An 18477-nucleotide genomic window follows, 5' to 3' on the forward strand; every position below is an offset into this window, starting at 1 on the left:
CTACCCTGACAGATGAAGTGGCCCGCCGAACTTGCCGCCTACATTTCCCAACCTCCATTGCACGCATGCCAACGTCCTCTCTCGCTGTTGGCGACCAAACGGCATGCTGGGAGACAAAGTCCTTTCCCTGCATCTCTCGCTTTTCACGTAGCTTTCGCGAGATTTCCTCGAGTCTGGCTCCGTGTGGAGCAACGTTTTCTTTGGCAGACGAACAGAACCGATATGAAATCTGCGTGCAGGTGAGGGCAGACGTGAGGCTCGTCGGTGTCCGGTCAGTCTGTGCTTTTCGGCTGACAGTGGAACTTCTGAGGGGCGGATGTAGCTTCTAGCAGTAGCCGCCCCCTTGCCTCCCTGGAACGTCTGCATTGAGGTGGCGCTCGGACAAGCGAGGGAAACTGGTAAAATGGCACGACAGAATCAAACTATGACCTTATATGTTGGATTTAAGCCAGCACAGGTGCGTCGGCGCCTTCTGTAGCCTTCGTCTAGTCACATTTGAGACGTACTTTTTTTTTTTCCATTTGCACGACAGTGTCATTTTGCCAACATTAGCTGTCGTTCGACACAGCTGGTGTACCGAGCAAGGGCTTGTTAAATTCCAAACTGTTACTTAGCGGTGAGCTAACTGCTAGTTAGCCGTGCCAGACGGTGTCACCACCACATACATATACACACACACATGCACTTAATCCCTTCCATTGCGGGCGACGCAGTTTAGACGACGTAAATACACAGGAAGTGGTTCCCGGGAACGTGATGCCATTGGCTGAGGGGAGCTGTCTATCTTCGCGCATTAGGATGACGTCTGTCCTTGGCGCAACTTGCCTCGGGAATGATGTTTTGGGAAATGTTTCACATGCTGTTTGCCGCTTGACAACTAACTAAAACATTGTTCTCTTTTCCTTTTAGCCTGTAACCATCAAATTTGTGACGGCATGTCAAAGAAAAGAGGCAGGTATGTTCATACTAAGACGATTTTAATTATGTTTGGTATCATTTTAAATTTGTAACAACAAAATAGTACAGCACAGTGTGAATAAAAATAAATAAAATAGTTACTTCAGGGCTGTATTCCAATATCAAACATCTGTACTTTTTATGGCCTATGTCAGATTCCACCCACCAAGCGCAATAACGCACTTGTACTTGGCAGGAAGCGAAGCTGCGGGGAGCTGAGCGACACAGGGAGTCCCGACCCCAACTGCATCCTGGGCGTGCGTATTCAACACAACTGGCGCGAGAAGGGCAACCAGAGCAAATGGAAGGGCACCGTGCTGGACAGACTCGGCGTCAACCCGTCGCTCTTCATGGTCAAGTACGACGGCTTCGATTGCGTCTACGGCATCGAGCTGTTCAAGGACGAGCGCGTGTCCAACCTGCAGGTCCTCTCGGAAAGTGTGGGTACGTCTACGGAAACATGTTTGTCGTTGTTAAGGTGAATGAATTGCCTTTTTGGGGGCCCTGAACATGCCTGATAACTTATTTTTGCAAGTGAAAATTTTAGAGAACACAAACTCTCAAGTCACTCGTTCATTACCACCAATTTTAGATTTAGAAGAAGAAAAAATGACACCCATTTCTCAGATTAGCCTAAAATTTCGTGCACGTCTACTATCATAACATGACACACAAAAAAGTCGAAATGATATTATAATGATTTTTTATCTCTGCAGCCTCTTCATGCCTGCAAAGTCTCCAATTTTTGTATGCAAGTGTCCTGATGAAAATTAGGAGTGCACCAAAATGAAAATTTGGGGCCGAAAATGAAAAATGTTTGGCAACCGAAACACCCTAAAAATTTAGGCCAATTTTTTATTAGCATTGCATTTATTATAATTAATTAAAATTATAATATTGCGATTGCACTTTATAATCAATGTAGTTTGCATGGGCGGGCACAGATGCGTGCGGCGGGACAAGGTGCGGCGCACTTAAAATCCGCACATTCACCAACGTTTAAAAATAAGTAAATACGTTTAAAAACGTATTTTTAAAAAAACAAAAACGTTTTTGCGCACCAGCCAATCGGCTTCGGGAACGGACTGCAAAGTCACACACAGCGTCCGGTAAGTGTTTCCGTGTTTAAAACTGTTGATAGCAATAGTGCTAGCGTTAGCTAAAGTATTTAGCAGGGCCACCGGGATGCCGGTGAAAAAGTGGGAGCGTTCGAGGGGCACTAATCAAACAGAAAATGGAAGGCGCAGGAGAAAGAGTGGCTCACCTGTACTGCAGTACTCGGCAGTTCTGTCTTTTTTTCGACCCGCTGAAATGTACACCAAGCGACGCCCCTCTCCTCCGGTGTGCGCAATGAAGCTGCTGTGACCGACCGGTACAAACTCACGGAGACGCCAGCGAAGCGAGGCGGACACTCACCCCCGCGTTCGCTGTTTAATTCAAACAGTGTTAGGGTTAGTAACCCTTGCTTGCGTCACCACAAACATCCTATTTCGGCCATATTCTTTCGGCTTTAATTTTATTTCAGCCGAAAATGGCAAAAAATAGCCATTTTCGGCCAAATATTTTTGGTGGCCGAATATTCGGTGCATCACTAATGAAAATGTATGTACAGTATTTTAGGGGTCCCCGATCAAAAATCACTCACGTAACCAAAAACGTAAGTAAGTAAACGTCAAGGACCCATGCCTGAAATTAAACAGGAAGTTGGCTAAGTTTGGACGAATTCCAGGGCGAAGTTGATCAACTCCGACCAGAGAATGGGCCTGAATCAGAAGCCTCCACGCTACTCCACAGATAGGCCACACTAAATTGTTTTGCCTTCGGCGTCAAATGTGACTGGAGCTTGAAACCAAAGTTGATTGATTACTTCGAAGATTCTCTTCGGATTCAGGAATGCAAGGGCCTGTTTGTTCATCGCTGCTTGAATTCTTCCTGTTATTATTACCGTGGCCATACCTCAATTTGGGGTTGTTCATCCTGCGCATATTTGTACACAGTGAACAACAGGATCAAGATACCGCCGGGGGCCGAAGAGCTGGTGGGCAAAGCGGTGGAGCACCTCTTTGAAAAGGAGGACGGCGAGAAGAACGAGTGGCGAGGGATGGTGCTCTCCAGAGCGCCAATCATGACCAACTGGTATTATATCACCTATGAAAAGGACCCGGTTCTTTATATGTACCAACTATGGGACGACTACGCCGACGGGGACTTAAGGATTCTGCCCGAAGCGGGTATGTAACAGCGTATCCTGAACGGCCAATTTCAAAATATGTCTGCGGGCTCTCCATTGGAAAGTGTTAGGAGTCATGACTAATTATTTTCACATTATTTAACCACCCACAATTGCACCATCTGATATGCATTCCAGATGAGTCACAAATAAGCATATCTACTCTTTTTTTTTTTTTTTGGGCAAAAGTATTGAGACACTATACTACACGTCAATGATAAACCACTCCATCCATTCAAGTTATGTTTATTTCAATTGTGCAAAGGGTGGCAGCTAGCTATCATGAGTAAGTGATTTTAAAAAAAAGTAATTTGAAAGTAACTATACCTACAGGTACTGTTGTCCCTTGCCATAATACCGTTCACGTTTTGCGCTTTCACTTTATCATGGATTTTTTTTTTGTACAAATCAAAAATGTTCCACACTGACCAATGTTATCGCAAACTTGCATAGCATTAGCGTGAGCCAGGAGGAAAAGTGTAAAAGAAGAGAATATACCGAATGTGTGCGACCCCTAGTGGACAAAAAGAATAACTGCAGCTCACATGCATGTTTGTATTTGTATCATTGTACATATTGCAGAGATGGGAAAAGTACTGACATTCTTTACTTGAGTAAAAGTACAATTACTTGTGTAAAAAAAATCTTTAGTAAAAATACTTAAGCAAAACTTAAAAGAAAAGTACATACTGAAATGTCTGTTGTGGCGGCGCGCTTTGCCATCATATTTACGGGTTGTTGTAATCCAACCAATTGCAAGTCATGTGATCACGTGTCGTAGAGCCAATCACAAGCTGGGATGTACGGGACCGTGCGAAATGCTTCATATTATTGGCGGAGCCAGGATACAATGACGGCTGCTTTTTCTTCCAGGTCAAGTATTTTAATCGTTTTCATGCATTTAAAAACAAAAGTAATGACCTTGTTTTGAAAATGTATCACGTAAAAAGTACAGATGCTCGTGTTAAATTGTAACTAATAAAAGTAAAAAGTAGTATTCTAAAAAAAGAAAAAAAAAAACTCAGGAAAGTACTGGAAAAACTATTCAAGTAAAGTATTTGTACTTTGTTCCCATCTCTGATATATTGTATATAAAAGAAAGTGACACATACTTCAACATCCCCTGCAGACTTAGATTGAAACTTCTCTCCCCCTTTCTATTTTGTTCAGAAAACAAGCACCTGTTGCCCGCTGACAGGAAACCCGGGGAAGAGACTGAGAGCCTGGTGGGCAAACAGGTAGAGTACGTGACTGATAAAGGCGTGAAGAGGACCGGCCTGGTCATCTACCAGGTCCCAGCCAAGCCCTCCGTCTACTACATCAAATATGACGATGACTTTCACATCCACGTCTATGATCTGGTCAAAACCACCTAAAAGGAGAGAGAGAGAGAGAGACATCCTTCAAGCCTCCCTCGCGCATCCTTCTAATCTCTTATTTAAAGCCATGGCAGAGTAGTCGACGCTTTCCAATTCATGTACGCTCTTATTTTTTCTTTGTATGTTTGCACAGCACAACTGTAGCGTCCGCTCTACTCGCCGTCTGCGCATTTCTAAGTCTACGAGGCCATTTTTTTCTGTTTGCTGACACCAAGTTGGGGTACAGCCAACTCCACATCGGCATTAAGTGGACGAACAGGGACTTAAAAAATATTATTTGTGGAATTAAACCTAAAAGTCGGGATGAGTGGAATATCGCACAAGTGCTTTACAAGACATTTGGTGTTTAGCCTCGATTTGGCTGTTATAAAGTGTGTCATTTATCGCAGGGTATCTGCTCCTTTTAACCAGAGTGCATTCTTTGTACTGCAAGGATGACTTTTGCTTGCTTACCAATAACACGACTTCACAGAAAACTAAAAAAAAATCATCAAGTGCCTTCAGGCTCATCTTTTTTTTTCTTCCCAATACCGTATCTCAAAGCAGGGCTTGGGGAACCAAATACTAAAAACAAATACAACCTCCTCAGATGCTTAATCAACATATGTTTCGAGTACATGGTAATTAACAGTTGCATAAATAATATGGATAAAAGGTTCCCCGCCTGCGTTTAAGAGATCATCGTGTATGAAGGCTTCTTATTGTGTCTTTTCAATAGGCAACTTGTAAACAAGCTTGCAGTCAAGTGTGTCCTGGTGCTTGTTTAGCAGTAAAAAAAAAAAAAAAAAAAAAGATGCAGTATGGAAACATTTTTAAAAATCATCAGTGGTCGTATAATCTCTGTTGATATTGTCGGGAGCACTTTATTGTACGTATACATGTTTAGATTAGTCCCCACCTGCCCAATAATAAGCTCCATTTACAGGCATGATGGTTTGAAAAAAAAAAAAAACACATTGCATTGCAGCACTTTCAGTATTTAATGTGTACAAGTTGTGTGAAATTGTTGTGAATATTTCATCCAAACAATAAACAGGTAGCTCACACCAACTCTGGTTCTACTTGTGGGACTTGTCATTCTACCGTTCGCCCATAAAACTATTTAAAAAATAAATTGTGACTTCTTTTCTTTTGCTCTTATCTTTGCCCTTGGGAACTCATTCTAGGAATTTGCACGTTTTTCAAAAATCTTTCAAGCATACTACTTTGACCTATACGTTATGTACATGTACTTGTAGCGATACAAATGCAGATAATCATTGTTGGAGCAGGGAGATGTAGCCTAATCCCAGCTCATTTTGGGGAGGTGGGGTGAACTTGTAGAACCATAACGATCGATGAAATATCAGGCCAAACAGTACAAGATTTGGGCAAGAGACACAAATGGAGCAGTTGGTTGTTTATTTAAAAACTTTAGATTATAGCAATATATACAATATCACAACCTACGTCTCTTGAATTGAACAACTTTGTGGACGTTTCTTCTATTGAACACAGGTGAGGAACCTTTCTTTCTATCAGGGGCCATTTTAGACCTGCAAGTGGACAATTTAATGACACTTATCTTATTCACAGCCATTGACGTCAAAAATGTATTTTAACTATTTCTATTAGTTTAACATTTTTTTCCACTTTTGATAAGAGTATGAAAATCTAGATTTATTTATTTTTATTGTACATTTAGAACAGATACCGAATTTATGATTAATCGTGAGTTAACTATTGAAGTCATGCGATTAATTACAATTACAAATTAGGAGAGTTGGGCAATTAAAATCATAATTGCATCACAAATTTTATATCTAAATGTACAGAAAAAAATATGCTAGGTTTTCAAACTCTTTCTAACAAATGTGGAAAAAAATGTTAAACTAATGGAAATAGTTCAAATGAATATTTGACGTCTATAACCGTCAATGGCAGTGAATGAGTTAAATGTTTATTATTTCACTCTGAGCATTTGTGACCTTAAATTAAAAAAAAATGTCTGTTCTCACTGAAAATATGTGGCCTACCTGCCTTATGTTGCCCAAACCTGCTCAACAGACAAAAGCTGTTTTGAGGACATGCCAGTCAAGTGCAAAGTGATAAAGACGTTTTGATAATCATCCGCTTGTCCACAGATGTTACGGTTTACTTGGCCAGATCTTTAACATATTGCAAGCCCCGAGTAGAATATTCGGTTGCTTTTCTTGGTCCCTCTGACAGAGCTGAAATGGACGACCGCACCCCTGCAATAGAGACAAACAAATATTAGCAACCTACTTAGACGGAATCAACAAGAAACAATAGAGTCAAACAAAAGTTCAACCAAAAGGTATGTGATCATGACTGTAATTATGTTAGCATTTCTGTATGCATTTGACGTTTAATTAAGCATGTTGCTCATACTGGACTGAGCAGAAAGACCCTTAGTCAAGTACATCTCTGGTTCTTTGGTTATTGTAACCGTTTTGCTCATTGTTGAAAAACAAATAAGAAACCAAGTCGTTTCGACGCTCAGAGAGCTGAAATCTTGAATGCTGAAGGTTTGAAGTTCAGGTTTTGTTTTGACTTTGAAAGCATTGTGCCGTTTTTGTTGTTGTTGTTGCTCACCAGAATTCCAGGCCTGGACTGGAGAAAATTCAACCTGGGGTACTGCTGGAATCTTAGCCTGAGAAGACAGCCAGAGAGATTACACTCCATTCTAAATCCATCTAGTGACATTAAAGTTTATTCAATTGTGGCATGAGAATACGCTGTCACATGTTATGTTACACAATCAGGTACCACTGTACTTAACTGTTTTTAATTTGTTTTATATTCATGACCTACCAGTATTTTTCATACAAGTATTTTTGGTAACTATGACTTTACTATTGCGCTGGCATAGGTTACTTAAAGAATACAGCTCGGACTAGGAATAAATCATCACGCTGAATTTAGCACCATACATACGGTTTTTAATTAGATTGTTCTTGTTTTCCTAAAAAAAAATACTGTAATTACAACTACTGCATTACCGTGGTCTAATGAACGACGCGTTATCGTTCAGATTTACGTACAAAGGTTACGTCACTGCCGTACGAACCGAACTCCGTCGTAAAACGAGAAACCCTGAAAAGGTGTCTAGATATTAGGATGTCACCTCCGAGCCAAAGTACTTCATCCACTCCTCCAGAGCGGGCGGTATGGCCGCTCTGGCCCGCCCTAGAGCCTCGGAGCCCTGCTCGCTAGTGCCCAGGAGCCCGGAGTCATAGGCGACGTAAAGAGCCCCACCTGCAATGGTCACCTTCGTGGCCAATCTGGAAATGGGGAGGGGGGGATGACGTAAGCAATTCTTGTCCAACACGTCACAACCAATGAAGTCAATGTGTCCTTAGCTTGTTTTTGCTAACTCTAGAACATTAGCTCATTGATGCAGGACGTTGAGAAGAGTACAACACAGAAAATAGCCATAACATAGCAAGAATGCGTTGAATAGTATCTACTTAAAATTGACACCCGACTCCAGAAAGACAACTTTGGCTTCGTCTGTTAGAACTGGCTAGCTGGTTAGTTACACGCCTCGGTTTAGCCGACCACAGCGGCAACAAATTACAAGAGGGAGTTAGTAACACTTACTTGATGACAGGGAAAATCTTTGTAGCCATGGTCCACAAAAGAGGGCTTTCCTTTCAAACCGACCTCGATTCTTGGTTCAAGAAGCGCACCAAAACCAGACTGGACTGAAGGACACGCTGTTTGTCCATAAGAGTGTTTCAATAAAGTTTCACATTTTCAAAACTATCAGGGTTTACGGCAAGTGTCGTAAATCGGCATTCTTTGTTTTGATATTTGTAATTTTTCACGTTCCATTTTCTCCTCTTAACCTTATACAATGAACCAACTATTTATAAACACGTTAATAGATGTAAAAAGAAAAGAAAAAAGAAGTACATCAAAGATATTTTTTTCCTCATTTATTCTCAAAATGTGCACTTCATGTCGATGCATATACAAACGTGATTCATTACACGAGTCCACAAGTCAAAACAATCTATCCGTGGCCGTAATTTGTAACAAAAGCCCTTGTTGGCATTCGCTCACCTTTTGGTCTTCCTAAAAAAAAACAAAAAACTTTTGGCCTTCCTGTTACATGATTTTGTGACGTCGTGTAGGGGAGGGTCTCTTGCTTGCGTCGTGGCTCCGTATTCCAGCCACGGTATTATGTAAATCCGTGATCCCAGCACATTCCCACCAATAATGGAGCTCATCTCCTTACAACTGTAAACAAAACAAAAAAACTAAACAAATAATATATGTGCTGTAATTGTATAGCCTATTCCCGGTTTGTCTTTGTTATGGACCTCAAACAAAGTCTGAAATAAAGATTGATTGTACACATTCACTGATTCTAATTTGTGTTTAATTGTATTCACCAACGGCAGCGTAAATTCAAAATTCCCATTTTTACCCCCTGAGTGAAGTGAACAAAACACTCCCAGTGTGTACCGGTCCAACAAGTGCTAGCACGCAAATTTGTTGTTACGTCAGAACACTTTTTGGCTTGTGACAATAAAAAAACAAGTTAATAATAAGGATATGTAAAAACAGAAAGTCACTTCCAGTTTTATAGCTAGTATCTTTTTTTAAATTTGACTTCCTAAAAGGGATTAAACGTATTTTAAAAATGAGAGCAAACACTGATTCATGTTAAATTATCTTAACTGTCCACACCCCTGGTTTGCATATGCCAAGTGGGAAGGGTTTACATAAAACAGCCCTGGATTTACTATTCACTCTCATGCAAGGTAATTCAGTCAGCTGGGTGTGTTTTTACTTACCGACTTAATCTAAATTATAATTAGTTTACAACATGAAAACGTTGACCAAAGTCTTGCTCGCAAGTGTTGCTGTGGTTCTGCTCGCTGTCAAGTGGAATGCGCCCACATTCAACGCGGGTAAGTTTGCTCTCTTCTGCACTTTCTTTTCTTCTTCTTCTTCTTCTTCTTCTTTTTCTTCTTCTTTTTCTTCTACTGCGGTAAAGCTAGACGCCTCTTCTTTTTACGGAGGCAAGCCAGCCCGCTCTTCGTTTCAAGTTCACCCTTTCTGTTCGCCCTTTTCTAGGATTTACGGTAATATGCGCAAAGGGACGTTTCGTTCTCCGCGTCCCTTTGCGCATACTACCGTAAGTCTTAGAAAAGGGCAAAGAGGAAAGGCGAATTTGAAATGAAGAGCGGATAGCTTTACCTCAGTTCTTTATTTTGCTAGAATGAAACGTGGAGGTTTTAATCGATACCATCAGTGTTGTGATAGATGCATGCATTAGAAGTAATGTACAGTATAAAACTATTCCTATTTACATAAGAATTGTGATTTGGTTCGCTTTATGAGGGGGAAATATCTTAAAGAAATGCAGTATTTGCAACTCTGTTTGGTTCAAACGTCAATGTTACAAGACCCTGCTTGAAATAGAATGCAATAGTGGATGTTGTAAACAGTAATGCAATGTCCTCCCTTGAGCTGTTTATGCAAATAAATGTGATTACTAATGTTCATAACAGTATTGCAGTTATTTTATATTGCATGCTTTCATTGTTTTTTTTAATAGTCATAATGTGCTTATGTTTTAAATATTCTTTATTACGTAACTTATATTTTTATACTCACTACTTGATCATACATGTTAGGAAAGTCTCTGTGCGCTTATATTTTTAATTATATGACAAAAATAAATAAAAATACAAGTGCACCGAGACTTATACCTTTTTTTTTTTATTATTGCTAGTAGACAGTTTTTTTTTCGACATAAACACAAACCTCAGGATACCTGTATACCAAGGATAGTTAATTTCTAAAAAATTAAATTAAATCAATCAATTAGTCACGTCTGTATTGTGGTATTTAGGAAAAAATAAAAATATCATGAGGCCCATTTACAAGACAGAACAAATATTATTGAATGATTTAATTATATTATTTTATGTAGTGTACATTTATATGTAGTACAGTATAATACTGGGCAGCACGGTGGCTGACTGGTTAGCACGTCCGCCTCCCAGTGCAGAGGACGTGAGATCGAGTCCGGGCTTCGGCCTTCCTGGGTGGAGTTTGCATGTTCTCCCCGTGCTTGCGTGGGTTTTCACCGCGTACTCCGGTTTCCTCCCACATTCCAAAAAAAACATGCATGGCAGGTTAATTGAACACTCCAAATTGTCCCTAGGTGTGAATGTGAGTGTGGTTGTTTGTCTCTGTGTGCCCTGCGATTGGCTGGCAACCAGTTCAGGGTTTACCCCGCCTACTGCCCGAAGCCAGCTGGGATAGGCTCCAGCACCCCCGCGACCCTTGTGAGGAAAAGCGGCCAAGAAAATGGATGGATGGATGGATGGAGTATAATACTGTACTATGGTGGTTCCAACATATGCCCTCTAGCAGCAATTACTGTACATCCTCCTCCTGTGAATTCTGGGTAATATGAAGCCGCAGAGTGCAGAATATCAGTTTGGAGAACAAATTACAACTTTATGACGTTGGCACAACTTTAACGTTTTCGCCTGCGGAATAATTTGTAAAGAGAGCTACAAAGTTAGTGTGTAATTGTACATTATTTGACATGCTTGTGACTCAGACCACACAGGGTTTGTTTGTAACGTGGCTTTCTGAACATTTAAATGAAACCATGGGATGTTTCAATGGAAAGATGGAAGATAATTAAAAAAAAAAAAAAATGAATCTCTGTGCTAGTTCCAGACCACATGAAACTATAGCAACACTAATTTAACTAGTCATTGATAGCCTGTGCTAATTGGAGATAAGATGGCAAAAGATCAAAGTGTTTTTCTTCATAGAAAAGGGACTTGAATTCATTTTGTGTCGGTGCACTTCATTTGTTGTTTAGCGTCATCCTGCCTCTGAGGTCAGATAGCGTCGCACTTTAACCAATGATAGCAATGATAGCTCAACTTAAATTAGTCCCTTTTGTCACCTTGACATTATAAGTGCTGCTTACGTGTTATGAGGACATATCGTAGCCAAGCGGCTCTATCGATTTGACATTAATCAATCGATTTGACTCATTCACTGCCATAAATTCATAAAAAAAAAAGATTATTAAAAATTAGGGGCGACAGGCAATTACATTTTTTAATTGTAATTAATCGTATGACTTCACTAGTTAACTCACGATTAATCGCAAATTTGATATCTGTTCTAAATGTACAATGAAAAAAAAAGTCCAGATTTTCATACTCTTGTTAACAAAAGTGGAAAAAAAAATGTTAAACTAATATAAATTGTTAAAATGAATTTTCGATGTTTATAGCCGTCAATGGCAGTGAATGAATAATTAAAAAAAAAAGAGATTATTAAAATTTTGGGGCGTCAGGTGATTAAAATTGAAATCGTAATTAATCGTTTGACTTCACTAGTTAACTCACGATTAATTACAAATTTCATATCTGTTCTAAATGTACAATAAAAAAAATCTATCTTTTCATACTCGTGTTAACAAAAGAGGAAAAAATGTTAAACTAATAGAAATAGTTCAGATGAATTTTACGTTTTTACCCGTCAATGGCAGTGAATGAGTTGATCAATTATCAGCACTCTCCTTTGAGAAAGCTGACGTGTAAACCTTATGTCCGTCAGTGCCAAAAATGTTACCTCGTAATCATGTAGAAACAATGACACATAAAACAAAAGACAACACAACATAATGTTCAACCAAACTATGTAACGTTGTCTAGTGGAAGTTCACTAGCTTAATGCTAACATATAATGTAGATTTCCATTGTTGGGCTCATGGAAATTAGCATTGATTACTGTAAGAACGTTCAAACCACTGCTATTTTTTAAACACAGTAACACATATGATTATCTGATTGCGGGACGAGGTGTCGGTACACCTTGGACTGGCAGCCAGCCAACCATTAACGCGCCTTAAGATAAACAACTCTTCACCCTTATATTCACACTTCAATCTTAGAGTCTTCAATGAACCTATAGCATGCATGTTTTTGGAACGTGGGACGAATCCAGAGTACCCGGAGAAAATCCATCCAAGCACGGGGAGAAAACGCAAAGGTCACAACAGGAAGGCTGGAGCCGAGTTTCGAACCCTGGGGCACGAGTGCTAACCACTCGATCACTGTGGTGCTACCGTCGTCACACTGCAAAGAATGAAAAGGAAACGATTTCGCTTGCATACCTCCTCTAGTTTTTTGCGGATTTTGAGGGAAGAAAAAAAAACTCCATTCATGAAGTTCTTTTGAACTTCAGAAATGTGAGGCAAATGTAACATTTATTCTGCCCTTTTCTATTAAATTAAAAAAAAAAAAAAAAAACAGTGAATCTATCAAGATTCCGTTTGCCCACACTACTAAGCTAATCAAAACAGCAGCACTTACCGAAACACGTAAACAGCTTCTCGGTTCCCTGGACAGTATTAAAGAAGATCTTTAAAAAAAAAAATGGAGATGTCACCATACAACTAGTACCCCAACATAAAATGTGTTTTAAAAAAGTACATTATGTGTATTTCAGGACCCTTGACACAATTCCGTTTTCTTTCAGAATCCCTCCGAGGTGCGAGGGTCTTGGTGACCGGGGCGAGCACCGGTATCGGCGAACAAATGGCCTATCACTACGCCAAGTTCGGCGCCCAGATCGTCATTACGGCGAGGAGGGAAAAAGTCTTACAGCAGGTTGGTTAAAAAAGGGATTTTTAAAAGGAACGAGGAGTTCCGCCTCCGTCAACTGTCATTCTGTGGCCTCTAGGTGGCGGAAAAGTGCCTGAGCATGGGAGCTCAGAAGACCCTATACATAGCAGCGGACATGAGCAGTGACTCTGACCCGGGGAAGGTGGTGGATTTCGCTGTAGATCAGCTCGGAGGTCTGGACTACCTGGTTCTCAACCACATTGGATCAACCCCCTTCAGCATGTGGGAGGGCGACGTGCAGCACCTCGAGTGGCTGATGAAGGTATGCCATGACGACATACTTTGTGAAAGTTGTACAGTACGCTCTAAAAACTATGGTTCAAAAATGGACCGATTCTCTACTTGGGTCGATTTGACCCAACTTTGAGTCAAGAAATGTGTCTTTCGGCGTAAAACAACTCATAAATATTGGTCAGATCCTTTACTTGGGTCAAAAATGGGGTCATTTTGTATAAAACAACCCAGAAAATTGGGTCAAATTGAACCATAAAGTGGATCGGTCCATATTTTTATTTTTATTCTCTTTTTCCTGGAGAGCTCAGTATTGTTCATTCGGTAATTTTACATGTCATCATCATTGCTCTACCTTTTTTTTTTATGTGTATGTGCGTGCATGCGAGTGAGTGTGTGTGTATTCATTAGTTCACCTAAAACCTATTAAAAAATCCCATACCGGATCGGTCCATTTTTGATCCATAATTGGGTTACTTTTGGACCCAACTGTTTTTAGAGTGTAGTGCCCAGGCTAGCTTTAATGGTAAGTAATATCAGCAGTAAAAACGGGTTAGGCCGTTTTAAGAAAAAAACAATAATCTCCATTATTTTTGATTGACATTGAAAGCATGATTAATAAACAAAATTGAAAGTGTTAATTCAACTACCAAAAACTCAACTATAACTTTAAAAGAACAACCGGATCTAATAAAATAAATAATGTAAAATATGAATAAAAATAAAAATGTTTTAAAACAATAGCACCAATAATAATAATAATATAGATAAATAAATAAATACCTACTGTGCATGCCTTGGCCTCTTAGGGGCAGTACAGTGCAGTGAATGCACAGAGATACACATTTACATAAAAAAAAAAAGGAGTAGAAGAATGTTGCCATTTATCTTTATTACTATAACTTTTTTTTTTTTTTTTTTTTACAGATTAGGAACTATATATGCCTGTGATTAGTGTGTGTTACTACAGCATTAATGTGTGAGCATTTTTTATTTGTAGAAATATTTTCTATTAAACCGTCAATAGGATTTCATATTCACTGGTAGCATTAGCACTAACAATGTTAGCTGTTTTAGCAATGCCCCAAAAAATGAGGGAAAAAAGAAATTGTGAAAAACACTGTCGCTATATATTGGGGCCGCCACTACTCGGGGCTGACCTGTGAATAGCGAAAATCTGTGTATAATTGACTGCCATTGAATTGCATTAGGGGAAGTCTTCGAAAAACTTTCCACTATCTTGGACTGTAGGATACCTTTATCTCCAAACTTGTGTTTGCTAGGTGACCTAACAACTGACTTACCACATAAACAATTTCAATCTACACTTGTAGCCCTTACTATCGCAAAAAAACAACAATTCTTGTTAACTGGAAAAATAAACAAACTCTGAATATCGACCAATGGTCTAAACTCCTCATAAATCACATTTTAATGGAAAAAATATCTGCCTCAAATAAAAACCAAATATCAAAATTTATAGAAACATGGTCTACGTATATAGAATTTTTTAACCTAATTCTGGTTACTTAATTCTGCCTGTTAGCGAGAGCCACTACATCGTGATAACTTACATTGATGTTTCTGCATTTGGCAATTTATTATTATTATATTATATTATTCGTATGGGATTTTTTTAATAGGTTTTAGGTGAACTAATGAATACACACACTCACACTCACCCACATACAAAAAAAAAAAAAAAAAAAAATATATATATATATATATATATATATATATATATATATATTAAAAAAAAAAAAAAAAAGGAGAGCAATGATGACATGTCAAATCCAATGAACAATACTGAGCTCTCCAGGAAAAAAAAAAAAAAGAAAAAAAAAGAAATGCATTAGGGGAAACAACAAAAAAAAAAAATCAAAAATTATTTCATTTTTTTAAAATGCTGATAAACATTCAATATGCATTTTCCACAAAAAAGGGTGGAAAAATGGGGGTTAAAAAAAGTTTTAAAAATATTTATAAATCTAAGTCTTGTGCATATTTTCAGCAATTCTATTCAAACATGTATAGCGCATTTAGAGACTTTGATTTCACTTGTGTATGATTGTGCGTCCTTCCAAAAGGTCAACTTCTTGAGTTACGCTCAGATGGCCTGGAAAGCGCTCCCCTCCCTTGAGCAAAGTAAAGGCTCGCTCGTGGTCGTTTCGTCCGTTTTAGGTAAGTTCGCCGCCGCCACTACGAACACACCGCATTTTTACCCGGAATGACTTTTGTCCCGCATTCCAACAAGACTATTGTTGATACGCCAACAGGTAAACTGAGCAGCCCCTTTGTGGCTCCGTACACGTCGACCAAATTTGCCTTGAATGGTTTCTTCGGGGCTCTCACTCACGAGCTGGCCATGAAGAACAGCAACGTGTCCATAACGACGTGCACGCTGGGCCTCATTGACACCGACTCAGCCATGGAGAAAGTCAAGTAAGTCTGCAGCGAGAGCACGTTGACCGGGCCAAGCACATTTATTGCTCAATGCTGGAGCGCGGCCAACTCTGTTCACAGATAAGATTAAACACAGAATGTACAAAAGGAGTTTTGTTTTGGAAGCATAGCAGCATATGACGGGGTAAGAGTGCAAAACAGCAAAAAAAGCTTCTTTGCCAGTATGTCATGATTTCAAGTATGATTTTTTTTTTTACAGCGACTAACGCCATATTGCGTAGAGCCCGTATTTCTCTGCAGATTTGTACATATTTGAGTTTAGCGGGATTATTTTTAGGATGTCAGTGCAGCTGCATATCATACACTTTCGCAACTGGTTCGAAAGAATTGTGCAAACAATATAAAAATGGTACATTTTTTTTTTTTTCACCAGCAGACCACCATGACGTATATAGTCATATGAATTAAAGTCAAATCTGATCTACTGCCATGTAAAGTTGTCACGTATCATGACTATTATAATGATACTACAAACACGTACAATTTTGGTTAGCTTGCCACCTCTATATCTGCAGATTAGCATACATTTTAGTTAAACAGATAAGGCCCTTAAACTAGATTTTTTGTTATTTTTTTTAGGAAAGAAGGTACAGCAGCATGACATGCACTGTCATAAAAATTGTAATGCAAGACTGCGGATTTGTACATATTTTTAGTTCAGCATGATTATTTTAGGATGTCGATCCCAGTTATGTACAGTTGGTGCAGCCGCATATCATACACTGTCTTAACTGATTCAAAAGAATTGAGCAAACAAGACAAATAAAGCTTACCGTATTTCTCCAGCATACAGCCATGATGTATGTAGTTAGTGAATTAAAGTCAAATCAAGTACAGCAGCATATCATGGACTATTTTAATGAAATACTTAAAAATAAAAAAAATGCATACATTTGGTTAGCTTGACCGCCGCTAGATTTGCAGACATTTTAGTTAAACAGATACACCCTTCAAAACAGAAACTTTTTATTTTTATTTTTTAGGAATGAATGTAGAGTAGCATATCATGCACTGTCATGACTATTGCGGTGATGCCAGTCAATTCAAGTTCCATTACAGATCATTGTACTGTCAAAATTCCAACTTAATACTGCCAAAAAAACCAAACAAGTTAAAGCAGCTCTATTTTCTATAAGGTTCTCCAATTACAATACTTCCTCTCAACCAGCCTAACCGGTGTAGCACAGTAGCATATCATGTCCTATCGTGACTATTTCAGTGAAACACTGCAAGCTGTAAAAAAAAAAGAAGAAGCTTGTTTTATTCTGAAAATTGAAGTAGGACGTTGTTTTCGGTCATGTAGATAAAGAAGCATATCAGGACTCTTCTTGAACTATTCCAATGTCATATTACAAAGAAAACAAAGCAGTAGTAGGTTTTTGTGTGTGTGCACATTTTCGTATGATCAGATAGCCCTTCACATTTTTTTTTTCCCCGCGCTTGATAGAAGAACAAATCTCACCCATGCTAACAAAGAGACAACTCGCCCGCCCAGTCAAGGGATTTGGCCGCCGCGACTGTTCCAATATAATACCGTAAAGACCACACGGGCGCTAATTTCACCACGACGGCCTGAATTCAACTGCAGCTTTTCATACATTTGAGACCAAAAAAGTTTCACAGATAAGCACCTTTTAGCCACGGCGCAGAAAGCACAACATGCGGTGACAAACACTCAAACAGGCGGCGCCGTGGTTAAGTGCAGTGATTCTTTGTGTCCCAGGGACGTCAGTCACGTCAAAGCCTACCCGGCCAGCGAAGCGGCGTTGAACATCATCAAGACGGGAGCCACCAGACAGCGCGACCTCTTCTACCCTTGGTACACTTACATCGTGACGCTTATCAGAGACTTTTTCCCCGACGCCAGGGACTACGCGATACAAAAGTCCTACAGCTACACACCGTGAACGTACATTTACATGTAGGGCTACAACTGCCCTCAATTCCAGTGGTGGGTTCAGAATTTTGAAAGAATTATATTTAAAATGTATCCGTATGCGTTACTGTCTTGATGTATTCAACAATCCAAATTGTTCATTTTGAAATGTTTGCCTTGTTGTTACTACGTTGCTCACATGCAAACAGATCATGTTCCTAAATACTAAATTGAAATGTTTTCTTATTGCACATCAAGTTTTTTTCCCACAGTGATCCAGTGACGAAATGGCAGTTTGTTCTCCCATACCGCAAACCAAGAAACCAAAAGCCGTGGGGGCGCACAATTTTTTTTTAAAAAGCATCTGAGTTTGTGCTAATGTGGCATGATGAGGCATCCTGCCTGAGAGGCAAGATGGGGGGAATACCGGTAGGTTATAAAGGAGAAGAAGGTTACTGATTGCTAGATTTAATTTTAAGAAAGATGCACAATCAAAAGATGGCAATTGAATTATTCTAACCTCTCAGCACTTACTCGTTACAACTTCTACGGAGTTAAGCATGTGAAATATGAACACTGATGAACAGAAATTCTCAGTTTAAAGTTAAAGAGGTCCAGATTTATTACATATTTCCAGAATAGTCTGATTTCTCCTAAACAAAT

General features: G+C 39.3%; 3 protein-coding genes across 4 annotated transcripts; 2 read left to right on the top strand and 1 right to left on the bottom strand.

Moving 5' to 3' along the window:
• Positions 1–131: 131 nt before the first annotated feature.
• Positions 132–5358, top strand: LOC144062450 (spindlin-1-like). Its single transcript, XM_077583834.1, has 5 exons — positions 132–398; positions 910–955; positions 1154–1401; positions 2955–3188; positions 4358–5358. Exons 2-5 carry the CDS (start codon positions 936–938, stop codon positions 4561–4563), a joined length of 708 nt encoding a protein of 235 aa, XP_077439960.1. The 5' UTR covers positions 132–398; positions 910–935; the 3' UTR covers positions 4564–5358.
• Positions 5359–5950: 592 nt separating this feature from the next.
• micos13 (mitochondrial contact site and cristae organizing system subunit 13) lies at positions 5951–8340 on the bottom strand. Its single transcript, XM_077583837.1, has 4 exons — positions 8170–8340; positions 7694–7850; positions 7162–7219; positions 5951–6797 (listed from the first exon to the last, which is right to left on the bottom strand). Exons 1-4 carry the CDS (start codon positions 8196–8198, stop codon positions 6700–6702), a joined length of 342 nt encoding a protein of 113 aa, XP_077439963.1. The 5' UTR covers positions 8199–8340; the 3' UTR covers positions 5951–6699.
• hsd11b1la (hydroxysteroid (11-beta) dehydrogenase 1-like a) lies at positions 6739–18054 on the top strand. Of its 2 annotated transcripts, none has more exons than XM_077583833.1 (6): positions 6739–6883; positions 13099–13229; positions 13303–13506; positions 15563–15656; positions 15752–15917; positions 17662–18054. In XM_077583833.1, exons 2-6 carry the CDS (start codon positions 13158–13160, stop codon positions 17843–17845), a joined length of 720 nt encoding a protein of 239 aa, XP_077439959.1. In that variant the 5' UTR covers positions 6739–6883; positions 13099–13157; the 3' UTR covers positions 17846–18054. The 2 variants fall into 2 exon arrangements, with proteins under 2 accessions (XP_077439959.1, XP_077439958.1); XM_077583832.1 differs by lacking the exon at positions 6739–6883 and adding an exon at positions 9066–9488.
• The last annotated feature ends 423 nt before the right edge of the window (positions 18055–18477 follow it).

Source organism: Vanacampus margaritifer, chromosome 13, assembly GCF_051991255.1.
Source record: "Vanacampus margaritifer isolate UIUO_Vmar chromosome 13, RoL_Vmar_1.0, whole genome shotgun sequence".
NCBI lineage: Eukaryota > Metazoa > Chordata > Actinopteri > Syngnathiformes > Syngnathidae > Vanacampus > Vanacampus margaritifer.